At 39.3% G+C, this 19,518-nt stretch overlaps 1 protein-coding gene across 3 annotated transcripts in view; it reads left to right on the forward strand.

Moving 5' to 3' along the window:
* ADGRL4 (adhesion G protein-coupled receptor L4) overlaps window positions 1-19,518 on the forward strand; it is a 98,968-nt gene that overhangs the window by 8,217 nt on the left and 71,233 nt on the right. For 2 of the 3 annotated variants that reach the window (XM_064516024.1, XM_064516023.1), the window contains exon 2: window positions 15,331-15,480. In XM_064516024.1, coding sequence (XP_064372094.1) covers window positions 15,331-15,480 — 150 coding nt within the window. Of the gene's footprint in view, window positions 1-13,215; window positions 13,772-15,330; window positions 15,481-19,518 lie in introns of those variants that run through there. The other variant, XM_026106513.2, reaches the window with a different exon arrangement.

Here is a 19,518-nt window from a genome sequence, read left to right on the forward strand (position 1 = left end):
TATGTGAGCCAAAACTAGAGGTTGCAGTCTGCTTTAGAAAGACTATCTCTGATGGAGGAGGGGGAGGGAAATCAGTTTCTTCCTTTAAAATACCCATTTACAAGAAATAACTCAGACGTTTCCATTTGTGTGATATATAAAGTGCCTAATATCTTGCAACACTTGCTTATTTATGTAGGCACGTTATGTTGAATTAACTCTAGCATCTTTGACTTAAAGTGCTTGAATCCACACATAACTTTTTAAAGTGAATTTATTGGCATTTTAGGTCTTTTGTAATTAATCCTCCTTAAGACTGAGGTAATGCTGTTTTGCAGCAGGTCTATCACTTACCCAATTACACACTGATTTCTGCTTTCCCTAGTCTTCCATCTGGACATCTGTAGAGCTCTGGGACTCAAAGAGCTGCATGCTCAGTCCCATCTGGAGGAGTGTCACAAATGCAAATGTCTACAAGATGCTGTCGGAGTAAACAACACTGAGATGGTAATTCCTCCTCCTGTTCCCAATGCCAAGTCAAAGGAAAAATGCTTGGTGATAGTGACTGAAGATAGGATACAAACAAGCCTCTGTCAGGGCTCCCAAAACCTGCCCATCTTATTGGGAAATGGAGAGTATGTTGGCAAGCAGGTCTACCAACACATGCATATGGTGTGGTGGAAAGTTTCTCACAAATTGCTCTAACTAACCCAATGTGCACCCAAAAAAGCTAACAGGCTCTCAAGGTACCATAGAGGGGAGAAAAAAGCAAACCATCCTTTCTGCATATATGTTAAGGTCTAACCAGGACAAGATTTTTAACAGCGATCGTAAATTATATGACAAAGCGACCAGGCAGGAACTCTTTATGCACAGTCATTCCTGAAACTGTGCTGTGGAGCCTGTAAAAGCCAGGAATGGACTCTGTGTCCCTATATTGAGCTATATTTCAATACATTAGCATGGGGGGAGCTTTGGGGACCAAAGTGCTGCCTGCCATCCACTGCCAGCTTCTTGGGCATTAGGTGAATTCTTCTCATTGCTTAGCAGATATCTCCTATTCTTTCCAGTATGTCCAATATGAAATCATAGCAACATCACAAGCTTAAAGCTAGACTGTTAGATTTCCCTGCAATATCCTGTTCTACAGGGCAGCCCGCCCCCAAGATCTCTGCCTTCATTTAAACAAGATCTTTTTGATCTCAGATATGAGAAGACAAACCAAAAGGTACAGATGTGGGTAATAATGGGCTAATGTTTGGATGAGGAACAATTCTTGACAAATTTTATTAATTTTTAAAATGTACTTTGCACTGTGGCTGCAAAGTGGGATCTGTGGGTGTGGGTGTCATAAAGAGAACTTACGGCAAAGCAAACTGCTTGTTCTAGTATGCTCGTTTGAAGACAGGTTTTATCCTTAGCATTGTCCCTATAATCAGGTGATCCTTCCATTTCTGAGGCGCTGCTCTCTTCTTCACTGGCAGCACTGTGTCATCTAGTCCTAGGTGAATTTGCTTAATGTCTGTAGGGAATATTTGACCTACTTGGGATACTCCCTGCTTGTTGCTGCTACCTGTCAAGTTTTTCTTCCTTCAGCATTGTAGGCAACAAGGGTATCTATCCCACCCCTTTACGTTTGGGGGATGAAGAGGGCTTTCACGTGGTGTTCTGTCACTTCCAATGAGCGTCAAACAGTTTGGCAGGATCATTACCTTCTCCAGCCTAAAATTCTTCAGTGCTGCCTTTCTTCCCCGGAACGCATCCCATCAGGCACTCAGAGCTCGCCAAGTAAAGAAGCAATGTTGTACTTTGTGAAAGCATTTGCAGAGAAATCCCTCCAAGGGAAAAAAAAATGCTTTTTTACTTCATCCTTAGATTTCCTTCTCCTGAAGCCATAATGCTACTCCTCCAAAGCTACAAAGCCAAATCCATCTGACTGTATGAGTGCCAATACAAGACATTATCCTGTTTATATTAAAGACTGCTGTAAGTGAGCAGTGTGTCTTCCAGGCTGCTCTCATGGCAGTTAAGAAATGGAGCTGGCAAAACATAGATGAATCGTGGGAGAAGAATCACAGCAGTTTAATACCGCGAGTCTCAGGCCTCCTGCCAGTTCTAGGAGGCGTCCCATAAAGCACTGTGAGAAAAATCACAGGGCTGACATGCAAAAGTTTGTGCTGGGTTCCTAGGCAAAATTGCCAACTATTAAGTCAAGCAAACAGAATCTGTAAATGAAATGGTTAACAAGGGAATTTCTGTAAATCAACATAAGGAAATAGTGTGGAAGCACTTACTTCAGTTTAACATAGTCTAGTCAGTGCACTGGCTTCTTTCGTTCCTTCTAAAATTACCATGTAGACAAGCCTAATATGATAATAAAATATCAAGACAGCTTAAAGTTTAGAAGACTTTATTTAATTCCACTGTAGCTTAAATCAGTTTCTTCTGGTCTTTTATACATTAAATTGGAGAGCAAGAAATACTAAATATTTCTCATTTCATCTAGCATCTTGAGTACACACATAAAAATATATTTTAATGAAATGCTTAAAGCATCTTTTTCCCATAATGTAGACCACTCTGAGAACCCTAAGAAAAGAATAAATTACAAGCATGCATAACAATCACAGATCAGGTTAAAAAACATGCAACAGCGAAGCATGAAGGGGAGAGTTAAGGGATTAGATGTGGAAGCTGTAACTCTAAAATTTGTATTATTCTAGATCTAAGTCCCACCATTATCATTATTTTTAATGTTGTTTTTATATCCTGTCAAGTAATAGTTTGTCCACATCCCAGCTTTTACCAAAGGAACTGCTCGTATGCTATTTGTTCTGGCAATAATCTGTACTATAGTAATGGTCACTTAATTAAACTATTTGGAAGTTTACTTAAGGTGACTTTTAAAATTGAAATTTCAAGTATGTTATTCTACGATGTTCGCTCTTGGTTTTGTTCAATAAAATGCTGTATTCAAGGAAAGCCATGAAATTACAATTCAAAGACTGTGATAAGAATGGATTAGTTTTGTACCAGTTTTAGCTCTCATTACAATTTTTGTTGCAGGACTAAGGCTACAGATTTAGTATAAAGTATATCAGGCTTTAAATTCAGTGATAAGTCATTGTTAGGACAGAGAATTTTGTGATAACACAGGCAGAAGATTAATCCACTCTGATGACAGCCTTACAAGTCTATGAGGAACAGAACACAGAGCAAGATTTATCCATCGCATTGACAAGGACAGTAAGGGGAATGGGAAATGGAACAAAATGAGTCCATTTGCATGACAACCTAAGACTATAATCATATGGTTCCACTCAAATCCTATAGTAATGGATCATAAAGAAAAAAGCATAAACAAGGCACATCATTTAAAACTATATTGTACTCATCAACCTTTCCAGTGTCTGTTGAAAACATAATCAGGGAAGAAAAATTAATTTCAGTCTGCTAAATTACACTCTTGCAAACGCAGAGGGGATACAACAGAATTGTTCAAAGTTATTCATGTGGCTTTCATAAGTTTGAATAAATTCATTCCACTCTGTATTCACAAAGATGAGACTATCAAACTAGGTCCTCAACTTGCATAAAGCAGCATAGTTCCCTTGACTTCAGTAAGCTCAAAATCGTCTCAAAATCTCCAAGGAAACCCTCTTCTTCACAGGGAGGCTTTGAAAATGCTGAAATAAAAGATAATTTGAGATACCTAGGGGAGAATTTTAAAGAATGGAGATTGGCAAACAATATGAAATATAGAAGAGCAAATTTACATGTGCATTTTACACATCCCTGTAGTTCCCTGGGACACAATGGAGCTTCTCACAAACATCCTTTCGTGTGCCCAAATCAGGGCCATAAATGCTGTGGGCAAGCTGTTTGTGATCTGAAATCCAGGATATCATATCATCACTTGATTTAAAGCAACTGTGTTGAGGTTAAAGGTTATAACATATATAGTGTGTAATGCATATACTTATAAAACAATAAAACAGTAATTGTCTTATTCACTAAATAATTAAAAATGGAAACTAGGCATAAGCACCAAGTAAATATGATATCATTACTGAAAAGCCCTTAAGTGCTTTGTCTAAAGGTCAAAATCAGAATTATATTAATTTAGGCATGAACTTTTGCACTTTCTCATCTAAACAATGGAATCCCATTTTAATTTCCTTTCACTTTAAATGCAGTCATTTCTATAAAGGAAGTTGCATATGAATATCTGCACATCTCCTTTCCTGCAGCCTTATGAAGAAAGCTGTATCGTATGGTATAATCAGCACTGATTATGTCACATACATAGAGCAGCACTATTTATTGGAAGTATTTAAAATAGTTCATCTGAAAACATCAGAATTATTAAGTAAAGTCTTCGATGGAGCCAGCTCAATCTGTATGTGAATACACTCATCATATTTAAAAAACAAGTCTATAGCTCTGCATAAGCACAACTCTAACTTTAGTTTGAGAGTTGCAGGCAGGGAATTTATTCAGTAACTGCTGTGGCCTACCTGAGCGCTTACATAAACTGTCAAATACCTATTTCTTGTTGCTTTTTGATTATTATAGACTATTTTCCATTCTGGTTTGGTCATTATCCTAATGTGTAGAACAGACCTAAAAACAATGTAGGCTGATCGCCCAAAAGGCCAGTCTTGTGTGGATGCATGTGTGTGAACTTTGACACCGTGTTCAGGCAGAGCTTTATATGGAGCCTAGATCTGAACTTACTGAAGGGACTGAAGACACTACTTGTCCTTATATATGCACTTAACACTTAAAAATGTTTTTTAACTTCCTTAAAAATGATAAAGAATAAAGGATAGGGAGAATCATATCAAACTGCTCACCAGGTACCTCCATTCAACTTTTTTAGGTGTACAAAAATCAAACCTATTTAATCTCTCTGCTGTAGCAATGTTTCCCATGTATTGTATCACAGTTTTCCAATTCTCTTCCTTATTCACAGGCTTTGCTTCTCTGTTTTCCCTTTCTTGCGTTTATCTGGATTTTGAAGATAACTTTGATCTAGGTTATGGCCTCTGTGTGATGCATAACATAAGTGATAGCAGACTGGACCAGTTCTTAATTGTTATTATAATCTTTTCTGACCCCGATTTATGACATATGTCATGACTTTGTTTTATAATACATGGGGTCACATTTAAATAGAAGCTCTGCTGAACGTAAGCAGTATAACCTCTGCTATATGAGTGAGGAAGACTTTTTACTACTTGAAATGTGTAAGATTGGCAGGGCCCCTTAAAGTCTAGTTGCCTGCATAAGGGTTCATGTGACCGTGCAGTTGCTAGAGGGAACAGTGGTTGGTCACCTTATCGAGAGGAGCTGTGAATGGTACCTGAACTGTTATCAGGTAGCATCCATACAGCCAAACATGCTGAGTCTGTAATCCCATATTGGATGGGACTGAACAGAGTGACAGTATAGATGGAAAAGAGCCAATTTATAATCCAGTATAGCTGGAAATACAGGATTGCTCAGAAGCCAGTACAGGCACCAAGGACTGAACAGGACTACAGATCTTTGCTTGGCATTGGGTGGAACCTCGTACAGATGGTGAATGTGATGGGTCAGAAATGCAGTTGTCTCCTTACCCAGCTTGTATTGGATTCTCTCTGCATGAGAAAGGGAGAGGTCTTCCAAAATATACTCTTAGTTTCTGAGGCTCTATCCCCCATTTAGAGATATCGCCCTATCTCTGGAATGGGAGATTGGCATGTAAACACACAAGTTGAATTTTGTTTGGGAATAAATTTTATACTATTTGTATATGGAGTAAAATGTGAATTTTGTGCATGCATTTGCACCAGCAAATCTTTAGCTCTCAACTGTTTGCAGAAAGTGAACAAGGAATAGTCATGACTGCTGTCAAAATGGAATTTGCTTTTAACTTCAAATGAATATTCATGAATAATTTCCTCCGATATTTGCTCACCACTCATATTTAATGATACGGGAAATGGGATGAATAACAAGGTGCTGAAATTTGCTGACAATACACGATTATTTAAGTTAATATAAACCAAGCAGCAAAGTAAGGAATTTCAGGAGGAGCTAATAAAACCTGTATGACTGAGTAACAAGATACCAGATGAAGTTCAGTGCAGACAAGTACAAGAAAATGAACATTGGAAGAAATCATTTGAATTACTTGTACATATTGTTGGGGTGTGAATTAGCTGTAACCTCTCTGGGAGAGATCCTGGTGTTGGCATGGATGTACTATCCAGCAGAAGTGAGGAAGGAAAGAAGGATGCAGTTTACTCCTCGGTGAGGCTGAGTCCAAATTAGAAGGATTACTTCAGTCCTAGCATTAAGTAGGCCTAAAGTAAGAAATGTGGCTTCTACATCTCTATGCAAAGGTGTAAACAGGGGGGAAAAATCACTAGATTTGACCAACATAATTACTTTCTCATCTTGAGGACTGAATTCAATCCAATCAAGCTAAAAGGCAACTCTGAAAGGACACAGTCAAAATGGAAAAAGCCCAGAGAAAAGGGCAGACACATGTGATGTGTGATAAGTGGCCTCAAGGATGTAGGTTAAACACTGTTTACTTTCAGAGTCAAAAGAGCACCAGTGGCTTACAAGATAATACGTAACTTGGTGATGGGCATACTCCGAATTTCTTCAAGACATGCCACAATCCAGCAGTTAGGATTAGAGAATAAACAAAAAGATTTAGCAATGAATAACTGAGTTTAAGCTAAGATGGTAGGCTTTTCACAAAAGCAACTGAGACAAATTATTGTAGTGGTGGTCTCTAAGAGAGGGTCGAGCCAGCATACTACAGACTGTAAATTTAAACTGCTTCAGCAGGACTTGACAGAGCTCAACTCAGTCAGTGCCTTAACACTATGGCAAGATGAGCCCCTAGCAGGAAGGAGTGTGGTACAATATGGCTCTAAATCATGTCCCAGGCAGGAACAAAGATTGAACTTCTCTGCAGCTGCTACAAACTCTCTGCTGAGGTACTGGAGTCAAGCTACACGCAGGACATGGTTTGACAACTGGCTGGGATGCTAGAAAAGCAATCAGACTAATAACAGCAGGCAAGCCTGAAGATCTGTCCCTCCAGTTCCTTCTGCTCTTCTCTCTACTTGTCATTGCTGTCATTGAGTGGAGTGACTTCACTTGTGCTCTGTGGGCTGGAGACAACTTTTCTCTAAACTTTACAGCTTCCCTGTGAACCATCATGCTCCTAAAACCTGGAGTGAAGGGGATGATATCCCAGAGAACGAACATTGCAGAATAAGAGGTTTCTTAGCTCGTACATCCCAGACAACCTTCTGCAGAGGAAGGGATAATGTAAGAAGTCAATGATGATGCAGTCGTCGTTTTTAGTGAAGGTGTTTTGTTTTGACTTGTAGCACTGTTGGCAGTTCATAGGATGAACTTTGCACTCTTAGTCCTAAATGGTCATCCAGTATTTTCCTCTCCTGAGTATTATTTTGTTCCCCAGCCACAGTCCTCAGGCATTTTTCCTTTTGCAAGAGTTCTCACTTTAGGAAGTGCACAAATTCCTGAGGAGTCACTAGGAGGAAAGAGGAAGAGATGCAGCTGGGAGGAGGTGGCTGAGGCAGGAATGGGGGCAAGGGGAAGAAAGGCAGGAAGAGGGCTCTGGTCATGGTGGGACTGTGAGAAGGGGGACAGAGCACAAAAGCAGCAGCCCATGGCTACTAGGAATTGTTAACTGAGACATTTGTGAGAATCTCAGAGGATGGAAAACAGCATCTTCTATCCCAGTATTGCACACATCTCATCTGACCAGTCTCTTCTCAATTCCTGTCCCACCGACATCTATCTGGTCACACCTTCTGCTCCGCTCCCAGTGGGCTTGCATCTCCATCACAGTTTGAGACTTCTAGGACGTGTAGGACCAAATCCTGAGATCCTTGCTTAGGATCTATTCATTCCTCGAAAGGCATGGAAGTTAATTCAGTAAAGACTGAAATCTATATCATAGTTTAACTCTTTTTTTGCAGCACGTTATCTGAAGAGGGAAAAGCCAGGGTGGCTTTGTGGAATATTGGCCTGTGTAGAATACTGGACTGTGGTGTTGTGAGGGTGAAGACCTGGACAGGTTAAAACAGTGATTGTCACTACTTCATGTCTAGAACTGTATGTGAGAATAACAACAAGTGTCAGAACTCTTCTCCCATGTAAGTATAACAAAGAAAAGGTAATTGTGGCCTTCTTGTATCTATCTTTGATACCTGAGTTTGGGAATCTGGTGGTTAACATATTAGCACCTCACTGTAAGAGCCCTTAACTTCTAATACTCTGGTTTAGAATGAGTATGGATTAGTAGCAACTGGTAATATCACAGTTCGTTGCTGTAATTATTCATGGGGTTCACTCTATTCCTTCTGAAGAAATGTGAATATCATTAGAACTATTCCAGTATGACCAGTCCCAGAAGATCATAAATAGATGTGGAAACCAATTACTTTATCCCTGACAACATTTAGCTGTGAGGATCTTTATATCCAGGCTGTACCTCTCTTCCATATTAGAACAGATGCGGAAGCACAGCCCAGTTTCAGGGCTGTTAATCTGGCTTTCACAAACATTACATTCTCTTTAAATTCCCTCATTTCATGACTTCACCCAAGGTAAAGCAAAGAGCAGAAAGATACTGGATCCCTAAACTGAAATGTGCAATCTCCTTCAGATGGACATAGCTACACAGATTTAGTAGGATGTGTGCATGCATATGTTTATGTGTGTTTGTGTGTTTATTGCTTCAGAATTGCCTAGAGTTACATCATCCCAAGAGGTATATTCAGCCCTGTATGCTCAGATGGAATATGATGTTTGCACATAAAATGATATGGATTCGTGAGGCACTCAGACAGGAAGGTGAGGTGAGGCAGTTATAAAACAGATGCTAACACTAGTTTTGCAGTAGAGTCCTCTGAGGTAGGCTGTTCTATGATAGACTAGGCTATGTTCTAAAAATGTTTTCCCTGGATTTTTTACTTGAAAATAATTTTAACTAACCATGGAAATACATTATTTTGATCTGACATTAACTGCATTTTCAATTGTATCCAGATTTTATTGACTAGAAAAAAACCCATAATTGCGCTAGTGACTGGGACAAATGAAACATTTCTGAAGTACCATAAAGACCATCTAAATTCTTGAAGTGATAGGATTTGGTTTGGAACTGATGAATTAATTTGATATTTAAAAAAAAAGCATCAGAGAAAAATCTTTATCCAGGACATTCGTGCATCCCCAGTCTGTTTTTCATCCCATTTTCTTTTTGGCAGAAGACTTGGTGATTCAAATGAACAGTCCTTTTTCAAGAAAAGCAAAGGCTGAAAGGATGATCGGGATCATCTTTTTATTATTGACACTAAATATTCATCAGCCCAGTTCAGTAATAGATACATATGCATGCTTATGTGATATACATAAATATCTGAGTGTGTGCATGCATGTGCATTGGCTGGTTCTGTATACGCGAGTGGATTATATTGGAGCATACTGTTTTATAGCTGAGATACAGGAGCCTGATGATGCTGAATATATGTGGAGCTGAGCACCAAGGAGGCTGGAGAACCTTACCTGGAGTTTTCGGGATCTCTCTGTCTGATACACACTCCCACCACCTGCTCCCTGGGTGATTCATAGTGGTCTAAAAGAGGGCTCAGCAACCTTTAGCAGGTACATTTGCAAGATGTCCATGAGACAACACCTTTTGGCTCTTGAAGAGTTTCTACTGGCATATTTAACTTTTAATTTGAAAAATACATATCCTGATATACTGCCCTTGTTTATCCCTGCTGTAATATATAGCTGTAAATGTGGTGAGACTTTGGTAGATATCCAGCTAGCAGTCCAACTGTGATCACATCAGAGGAATATATTTGTCTTTATTACAGTAGATGGTGTTTATGTTCATTTGAAGGAAATAATGCACCTTATATTAGCTTTGTTCAGTTTTTGCTCTTTTTTTTGGTATTGCAGGCTGTTCCTGAAATGAAAACAGTTGCTCTATATTTGTCTTTTGAAAGCCACCTAAGACTGAGCTCTAGGAAGTGTTAACTTCCCTCCCTCATCAGTTGTGGGTGTTAGCTTCATAGCATTGTCTGCACAATCAGCATCCCAGTTACCTTTAAAACCTTTGTGAATAAATACATTTCTTTGTGATGCAAGGCTTGGAAAATAGCCAGTAATTTCTCAGAGCAGTCTGATATCTTCCTATCAGCTCATCAGCAAAAACCCAACTTCAGAATTCTATAGTCAGACATAAGATATTGTAATCACAGTGATCAGTAATAAAAAACGTGTGGTTTGAAGACAAGTACATTAACCTGTGCATGTTCATTTACTCAAGCCCTCCTACCTTCAGTCTTGGAAAGACAAATAGGTCCATTCATAAAATGAACAACACTTTTAAGTGTAGAATTTGGGCTCTGCTTTCCATGTGTAATAACGGAAAGCCATCTTTAGGAGTGTTTGCACAAACCACTTACTTTTAATGCTTCTTTATTTCAAGGCAAACAGGGATAGATTGATTCTTCAGGCCTGACATTCCCATGCCCATTTTATTTAGTTTAGAGATATTCTCCAGTTTTCCAGAAATATGCATGTTTGTGCGTGTCCCTCCTCTCAGTCTATAAAGACAGGCACTTATCAATACTACACTTTTATGACACCTCAATATTTTTTTCTCAACGTATTTTGAAAATTTTGACAGCACAAATTTGAAAGTGTCTGCACTCTCATGTGTTCACCTGCTCATTTCTTCTTGTGTAACTCCTTATCCCTATAGGCCAGTAGATATTATCAGTAAATCCGCCTGGTCTAATCTCCAAAACGTCTTAGAAATCTTTCTTTTCCTCTTCATTCTCCTCATATAATCTTTGTCAAGTCCATCCTTCTCCACATCCATGACTACTGCGACCTTGCTGTCTTCAGCCTCTAACTGACACTCCCATTAGCCAGTTTTTAAAGTACTCTAATGCAAAAATAATCCACTGCTCCTGGTATCGAGATCTCATTAAGATATTCCTAAATCCCCCTTCTTCACTGTCTCCCTATTACCTTCTAAATCTGATCTAAGCTCCTTTTATCACCCAGAGTTCCTTCTTGACCTAACCTTCCTTGTTCTGTCTTTCTTGCTCCATTCTTCCTTGTCTTCCTTCTTTATGTGCTCCCTGCTCACCCATTGCCATTCGTAAGTTAAATCGTTTACCAATTAGACCTATGATCCTTCTTTCATGTTGTCCATTATACCTATGAGTAGAATAGTTCAGCAGTACCGTCCCAGCTAGAGAGCATCTGGGCCTGTCTGGCATAGTCCCTTGGTAGGTTTGTGCCTTTGACTGATAAAAACAATTTATCGTGGGATATTCCAGCAAAACAGAAAGAAGGCATTTGCCTTCTTAGAGTGAGATTTTGTTTCAGTCTGAATCATCCATGATTTCTTTTGTGTGCCTTGAATCAGAAAAAGAATTAAAGTTTTCATTATAAATTTACTAATACTACGATTCAAGAAACTGCTCCTCAACCAGTCTCTCTGAGCACCCCTTGAAGAAAGCTGACGTCTACGTGAAACTGCAGTGTACACCACTGACTTTTCAAAAACATACCTTCAACTCTAAGACCAGAAATTTAGGTTGTAACTTCTTACTGTCTCCACTTGCTTAGTATTGAACCTCTCTTTGCTTGATTGTGGGGTGTAAGAAGACATAGGGCAATGAGATATAATTTCAGCATTATAGGCTTTCCAAAGCAAGCCCTTATTAGTCAGCTGAAACTCAGTGGCAGGATCTCTAAGTTAGTATAGACACACGACGATACAGTGCATGTCAACGTGAAGGACAGGACGTGCAGATCAAAGCTCCTCACAGTTCATCTGACTTTCTGTTCCTCTGTGCCTCTCTGTGTTAGATTACAGGAAAACTTAACAAAACAAACTAACTCCTAACTTCTTCCTCTCTTCCCCTTTAAGACCTCCCCCCTTTGCAAACTCAAACAAGGGAAAAACAGTCTTCTTACACCTGGACTCTTTGTTCATTATTCTGTGGTTCATCGAAAATTAACATCCGGTTACTGGAGCTTCCTCTCTCTTTGCCAAGGTGCTAGATAATACTTTTTGCCAACCAGACACCTACGTGCTATTTCTACATGCCTCACCACTCCCCAGTCTGAGCAGGGGTTAACACATTCAGCTCCAGTCAGTAGCCATCGCCAGGAAGCTGGAAAGTCACGGTATACACGTTGTTCATAACAACATAAGAAAAAATATTGCCATGCCCACATCCATTGATAATTTCTAAGAGCAGGCTCATGCGTTCCCATCAGTTCACTAGCAAAAACCCAACTTGAGAACTTTCCAGTCAGACATACAATATTTTAATCACAGTGACATTCCATATCCTCATGTCCATTTCATTTAGTTTAGAGATATTTTCCAGTCTTCCAGGAATATGCATGTTTGTGCATGTCCCTCTGCTTCTGTCTGTTAAGACGGGCACACATCAGTGCTACAGTTTTATAACACCGGTATGTGAGTCGTCATCTCTAGGATGCTGGGAAATTATGGCATGCACATCATTCATAACAAGATCAGAAAAAATATTGCCATGTCCATGGGTAGTATAAGTGCATGCTGAAGTCCCATTGATTGGGATGCTTTAATAAGGATGCAATTGTTCTCATGTTTAACCCAAAGGGCATGCCAAACACTTTGCCAAAGTGGCTGTATTGAATATGTCTTATTGCATAACACCCTGTTTCAGTCACATGAATTCATAGAAACTCAGGCTCCTTCTGCTCCTGAGATTCCCGGCGATACAATTGCCTTCCTGCCTCTTTATGCCCTATCTATACGTCTTTGTTTTCCTCACAAAGCAGAGTTCAGTGGATTTCCTGTACCTCCTCACAGGCTGTTGCCCTTAAAGCAATATAGCTTGGCTGCAATTAGGATCTCTCTCAAAAATGAAGAAAGTGGTAGAAAGAACAATTGCAGTCAGCCAGGATTATCTCTAAAAAAATGAGTCTTGGGGCTCACGTATACTGACCTCACCAGGAAAAGGTGGAAGGAAGCATGTAGCCTGTTACCTCTAAGCTCGTAAATCCTGAGCTGGTTACCAATCTCTTTCACCTCTTCCTCATCCTCCCGGATTTGCTCCACCATCCCTTTGCTCCAGCCTCCTTTGTTCCTCCTGTGGCTCACGCCTTCCCCATCCAACCTTTCCCTCCCTCCCCGGTGGTGAGCGCTCCCTGGTCTGCTCAGTGCCCCAGGCCTGCTGGCTGCCCCAGCCACCCACGGTCCTCCTTCATCTGCGATACTCATCCTCCCTCCGACCGGGGCACTCTCCCAAGCAGCTCCTTTAACCCATGCTTCTCCAACCCCCTCACCCATGAATCTTCTCTGATTTTACAGGACTCAGGCTCTGACTTTACAAGCCTTTACACGACACAGGCTGTTGCCTCCCTTTTGCTTTCTCATTTATTCCTTTCTCATTTATTTCCTACTCGCCAGAAGAGCAGATCCTCAGCCCCCTCTTGACCCTCCCTGTCCCGCTTGGGAGCCTCTTAGGAGCTTTTGGAAACGTGAAGCTCAGGACAAGGGGCTGTGTAAGGGCAGCGGCTACACCGGACTTTGCTTTCCTGATAGGCATGTGCGCATATTTTGCACATGCTCATACATTTTAAGGCAGAGAGTTTTTTCCTGTGACACACGGGCTCTGCACCAGGCACCGCACAGCAACAGCATCACCAATGAAACTGCTTCCATTCCTAGGTAGGTGAAATCTCCTTCCCCAGGGAGCAAGTGGCAAGTGGAAAGGGAGAGGGGTCTGGCAAAATGACCTATGGGGATGACGGTGCAGGGGCCGGAGAGAAGTGAGTGCGTTGGAGATGGGTGGAAAACTTCTAGGTATGACGGACTGAAAGCTTCCCAGAGATGTGATCAGTGCTGCTACTGGATTTGGAAATCCCACCATTACGGTCGTCCCAAAGCCAAATCCCACAAACACCAATTTTTATCTCATTGTGAGTTCTGTTCCGTAAAACCAGAACCATTGTGGGTTTTTTTCTCTCTCTCTGCTCAGGAGATTTTTCGATTTGATTTGTTATGAACACTAAAGTGGCGTTAGATTGCCACAGGTTTCTGTTTTAATCTCTGAAAGATGGTCTCCACTCTCGAAAACAGAGGGAGAAGATGAAACTTGGTGAGACCTGAATTGATTTGGATTATATATAATTGTTAAAAATTGTGTGTAATTTTTACTCTTTTGAATTTTTCATGAAATTTTTATTTGTCCAAGAAAACAACACCTCACTGAGATATCCTGAAGCAATGAAACCTGTAATTGTAATACTAGGCTAGCAAATATCCAAAATAATATTTGGGTAGGGAGCAGCAGAACTGCAGGGGAAAACAACATGCAAAAGCAACTTTGTGTTCTATAACTTTCATTGTCTTGCAATCAATTTATAAAGTACAAAGTCAGAAACTTACTTTCCCTTCTGAATTAGCTGCCTCATTTGTAACATAGTATAGGGTGTGTATAATTATTCAGCGAGCTTGTATTTTTCTCAAAGGGAAAGATTACTTCTTTCTTCTTTGTACTGAAAACTATATACATTTATACAACTAGCACTTATATCATTTGGGAATCGTTCAGTGGACAGAAAAAAGAAGGCAGTACTTTCATAACATGAAAATGGTATTTTTAAGACATTACCTTTAAATAATTTGGAGAAGTTTTTACATCTTAATACTGTAAATGTTGCGCTATGCCAATCTAATCTTCTCAGACCATGAATATGTGTTAGTGACATATGTATGGAAATGGTTATAAAAAATAAAAAATCTGATCGGGGGAACCCTCTTCGGTATTTGAAATATGTACACTTGATATGTGTACCCTTATTTGATATGTGTACACTTGATATGTGTAGGGCTGTTTGGATTACACTCCATACATAATTCAGACTGCAAATAAATGCCTCTGCTTTATTCACTGGAAAGTACTAGAGGCTTTAAAAGCCTTTAAAATGATTTCCCCAGACCACTGAGTAACTTCTACATTGTTCACCAATTTTATACTTCTTGAACATAGACACAAGTTCTTCATTTCTGATGTCTTCTGTTTCTAGCCCCTGGGTAGTCTTAACCAGTAAGTCCTTGTAGTTGGTGGCACTTGACCCATTGTGTCATACATCTGGCACTGTGATGATGTTAAGTTTACCTGATTTCTGCCCTGATTTCTGAGATACCTTTTGCCCAGATCTGATTTCAGAATCTGGTATGAAGTTTTTAAATGAACAAACAAGCATGATTTTCCTTCGTTTCAGTTCTTATGTCCAGTCTGCTGGACTATGGCAACGCTTCCGCAAGCTGCAACATGACATGCCATAAAGATGCCCGATGTGAAGTCCAGGGAGGAACACAAGGCTGCTATTGCACCCAAGGATATACAGGAAATGGCATATCATTCTGTTACGGTAAACAGATTTTACCTATATGCATTTCTGTTATGTGCTTGCTTGAAAAACTTACTCGAGAGCCCATTAGCTCAAGGATTAAACTTTCTGTCATAATAACACCTTAGATTAACACGCTCTCAAAGCCAAAACCTAAGGTCTCACCAACTTTTGAGCAACTCTACATCTCAGTCTCGAACTAGAATTTTAATATAGCATACCATGCACCACATCTCATTTGTTTTGGACCTGTTTTCCAGCTTCAGTTGCTTTCCTTTTCCATGCCAGATGCTGATATATGTTCTCTGATTTAGCTTCAGCAATTTATCTTGTGACTCAGGACTTTTGAAGCTTGGGGTTGGCACGACTGCCACTTCACAGCCCTCACCTTTCTTCCACATGCACACACCGCTAGGCAACTTTTCCCAACAGCTAATTGTGACCAAAAAATACAGCTCCCAGGCTGCTTTAGAAGATGGAGCAGGTCTGTGCTCCATGGGGAAATGCCCACATGTGAAGCCAATGTTCTTTTTTTCACTACAGCTGCTTGCAAGAGAAATATGCTAGAAATCCTGTGGAGGGGTCTGGCCCTGGATACTGTTACCTTCCATCCAAAGCAAAGGATATTTTTCCTGACATCATTTTTGAGTCATCCTCCACTATGAATAGTGCTAATACTTATCTCCTCTGGTAGACATAGCTATGCCCAGCTGCAGGCAGACTGAAATTCATATGAATCTTATCAGTTTTCAGTGTCCTGAGTCGTACTTATGAATACAAACCAGCTGTTTGGTCAGAGTTTGTGTCTCATGCATCTTGGGAAATTAAGCAATAACAGGCACTTCAGTCTGATATGAGCACAGCTAAGCTGTCCACCTTTAGTTTGGGTTTTCATAGTTTATTTGTCATGGTATGACTAGAAGTGTGTTTGTTTTGGGAAAATTTAGAATACAAAGACCTTTTCTTAGGAAAGCTGCCTTCTCTTTTTATGAGCTGGGAATGTTTAGTGAGAAATACAGCTGGCCCAAATAATAAGCAATATGTAATCATAAAATCATAGAATTAATTTAGTTTGGAAGTGACCTCTGGAGGTCATCTGGTCCAGCCCCCCACTCAAAGCAGGTCCAACTTAGATAAGGTTGTTCAGCGCCTTGTCTGCCTGAGTTTTGACTGTCTCCAAGGATGGCAATTACAGAGCCCTCTGGGCCCTCATTCCAGTGTTTGACTACCCTCATTTTGAAAACTTTTTTCTAATATCTAGTTGGAGTTTCTCTTGTTGCAGCTTGCAACTTATGCTTCTCATTTGCACTTTCCACTGTGCATTTCCAAGAATAGTCTGGCTTCATCCTCCCTAAAACCCCCCATTAGATAGCTGTAGACAGCAATAAGATCTCACCTTTGATTCCTCTTCTTAGGCCTGAACAAACCCAGTTGTCTCAGCCTCTCCTTGTACATGGTATGTGTCATATAGTCACTAAATGTATTTCTTGAATATAATGGTAATGATGCCATAAATATAGGTCAGTCTTTATTCATCTATTGAACAGGTTAAATGAGAAGAAGAAGAAGTGGCCTTTGCTACACTAATATTTGCACTAATTCAATTTTATTACCATGAGTAAGCTGGTTGATTTCTAAGTTAAGTGGATGTTTGCAGAATCAAGTGCCTACACTTGTGAATAATGCAAAGAGGAAAACCAAGTCAGTTTTTAGTGTAACCTGCAACTAGTCAAACCAACATTTAGTTACATTCCATAATCATGAATCCACTGCATATTCTCTTTCAGCACTTTTCTAGAAAGTTGTGGTTATGAATCATCAATTAAACTTACAGTGAAGATAACTGTGCTGTCTTTCACTGACCTTATTCCATGAGGAGGGATTTATCTTACCCTTCATATTCTTTTTTTTAATTGTTTTTACTTTTTTGTCTTCCATATTTTCTTAGGGAATTCTACTTTCAAAATCATAAAGACATTTATTGGTTATTTAAAGATAATTCTGTGCAGTAAAACAGACATTTCACTCATTCACGAAGCCTGAGAATCAATTAATTGTTTATTAAGAGTTATACTAAGTGTTTGGAAACCGAATCTTTAAAAAAAATTCCAATGTCAGTTCAGGCAAAGCAGCTTCTAGCTGTATTTGCAATGCTCTGCACTTTAGCGGCAATGATTTGAAGCAAGCCTCAGGTCAGGACACCAACATTTTTTCTGGTGAAGTACCTCAACAACCACCGAAGTCATTTACCCTCCAGCTAAGTAGCAAAGCTTGTGTTAGAACTATGTGGCTGCTGTCTCTGAAAGAGAGCCTACATTTCTCTAGGGCAGCTTGTTAGACAGTGCATTATTAATATCATGCAGTAGTCCTCTAATAGCATAAACAAGTTACCTGAATTTTAATTGGGTAGGCTCTAAAAAGGATTAGAAATATAGTCTAAACCCTATCATAAGTAGTTTAAAGCTAAAAAAAAGGAAAGCAAAGCTTCGGTTGCTTAATGATGTATTAGATCTTGCTGTTCTGTATGGGGAATGCAGCAGGTATATCTACTATTCTCGAGATAGCTACCCATTTTTCTTCAGTTAATAATCTTAGGCTTTTACAATGATAGTCCAGTCACCTTCAAAGGAGATCGTCAATTATGTGCTAATACAGGCATTTTCTAAATGGTACATTATGTGTACGTGTTTGCCCTTTTTGTTATTTAGATAGGTTGTAAGAGTCATAATTACTGTCACTGACATTAATAATTTTGCATAGAGTAGAACTATCTTATTCTTCATTGTGCTTATCCTGATATCCAATTAAACCACAGTTATGGTTATTTTTAAGGGTTTTTTTCTAGAACAAGCAGCTAAAGTTCTTTTTTGCCAGCATGATTTTCTCCTTGTAAAAACACTGAACATCAAAAAATGTTAGTTTCCAGTTTAGTTCTATTAAGCTTAGATAGGTGGAAAATGGCCCACTTTTATTTAAAGGGACATTCTCAATTTATTTAAAAGGTTTACATTTGTGTCTCTACTTTTGCTTACCTGTAACACCTCCTAAATACTTGTAAAAGTTATTTCTCTGCTAGCTCTGCCTTTTCAATGTGATACACTTAGACTTTTTCCCTTGAGTTTATTGTGCTGCAAAAGGCAATAATGTCCTGTTACATTTACTTCCTAGCACCATTATTGATGAATCATGAATCACTGATGTCAGCATAGCTTAGGAATGGGGTTTGTTAGTTTTTACTTTGCTCCCTTTGCCAGCTGGCTAAGTGACTGCAGAGAGTCAAGATTATTGGATTTGCTGTGTATAGATAAAGACATATAGATATGAATTTAATTTCCTGGTGTCAAAGTCATGGCTTTTAAAATAATTATCCACTTACAGTCTTTCCCACAAGATTTCAACCACTTTAAATTAGGTCATGTTTTGGACTTTCCAAAGGCATACTTTGGCCAGTCTAACAAAAAGCTAATCCTCTTCATAATCTCATTGTCTTCAGCAAGAATATGTGCAGGAATGCACATGGTCAGGAGAGTAACTGACTGCAAGATCTGGACTCTTTTATGTATTGGAACTATAACTTACATAGTAATAAATTCCTTCTGTATAATACCCTCCAGAAAGCCATAAATGAGTCACCTTGTCAAGCTTTACACCTCAGAGGTACAAAATACTATCACGTTCTTCTTACTTCTTGTTTTCTATTTATATTTCTTGTTTTATGTAATGTAAGACGAGTGAGACTGGCCTCTGAAACTATAACTGTTTTCCTTGTAGGACTCCATTTTGGGGCAGATGCATATTCTGAATATAATGCATGAGGCTTTAGCCTCACATTATCATACTCCTAATTGAAATTGCACAGCTAGAGTTCTTGGCATAAAGATAAAAATATAACCAAATAAGACTGATTTATAGACAAGTTAGCTTCCTCTTATGCAAGCATGCCATGGATTTTGTACAGATAAATAGCATATATTTGCCACTTTTGTAAATCCATTTCTTTATACAAAAAGGGTGACCTTTTGCTTCAATAAACAAAATTGGTTTCCAAACTAAAAAGAA

The sequence above is a fragment of the Dromaius novaehollandiae genome, chromosome 8 (assembly GCF_036370855.1).
Source record: "Dromaius novaehollandiae isolate bDroNov1 chromosome 8, bDroNov1.hap1, whole genome shotgun sequence".
Classification (NCBI taxonomy): Eukaryota; Metazoa; Chordata; class Aves; order Casuariiformes; family Dromaiidae; genus Dromaius; species Dromaius novaehollandiae.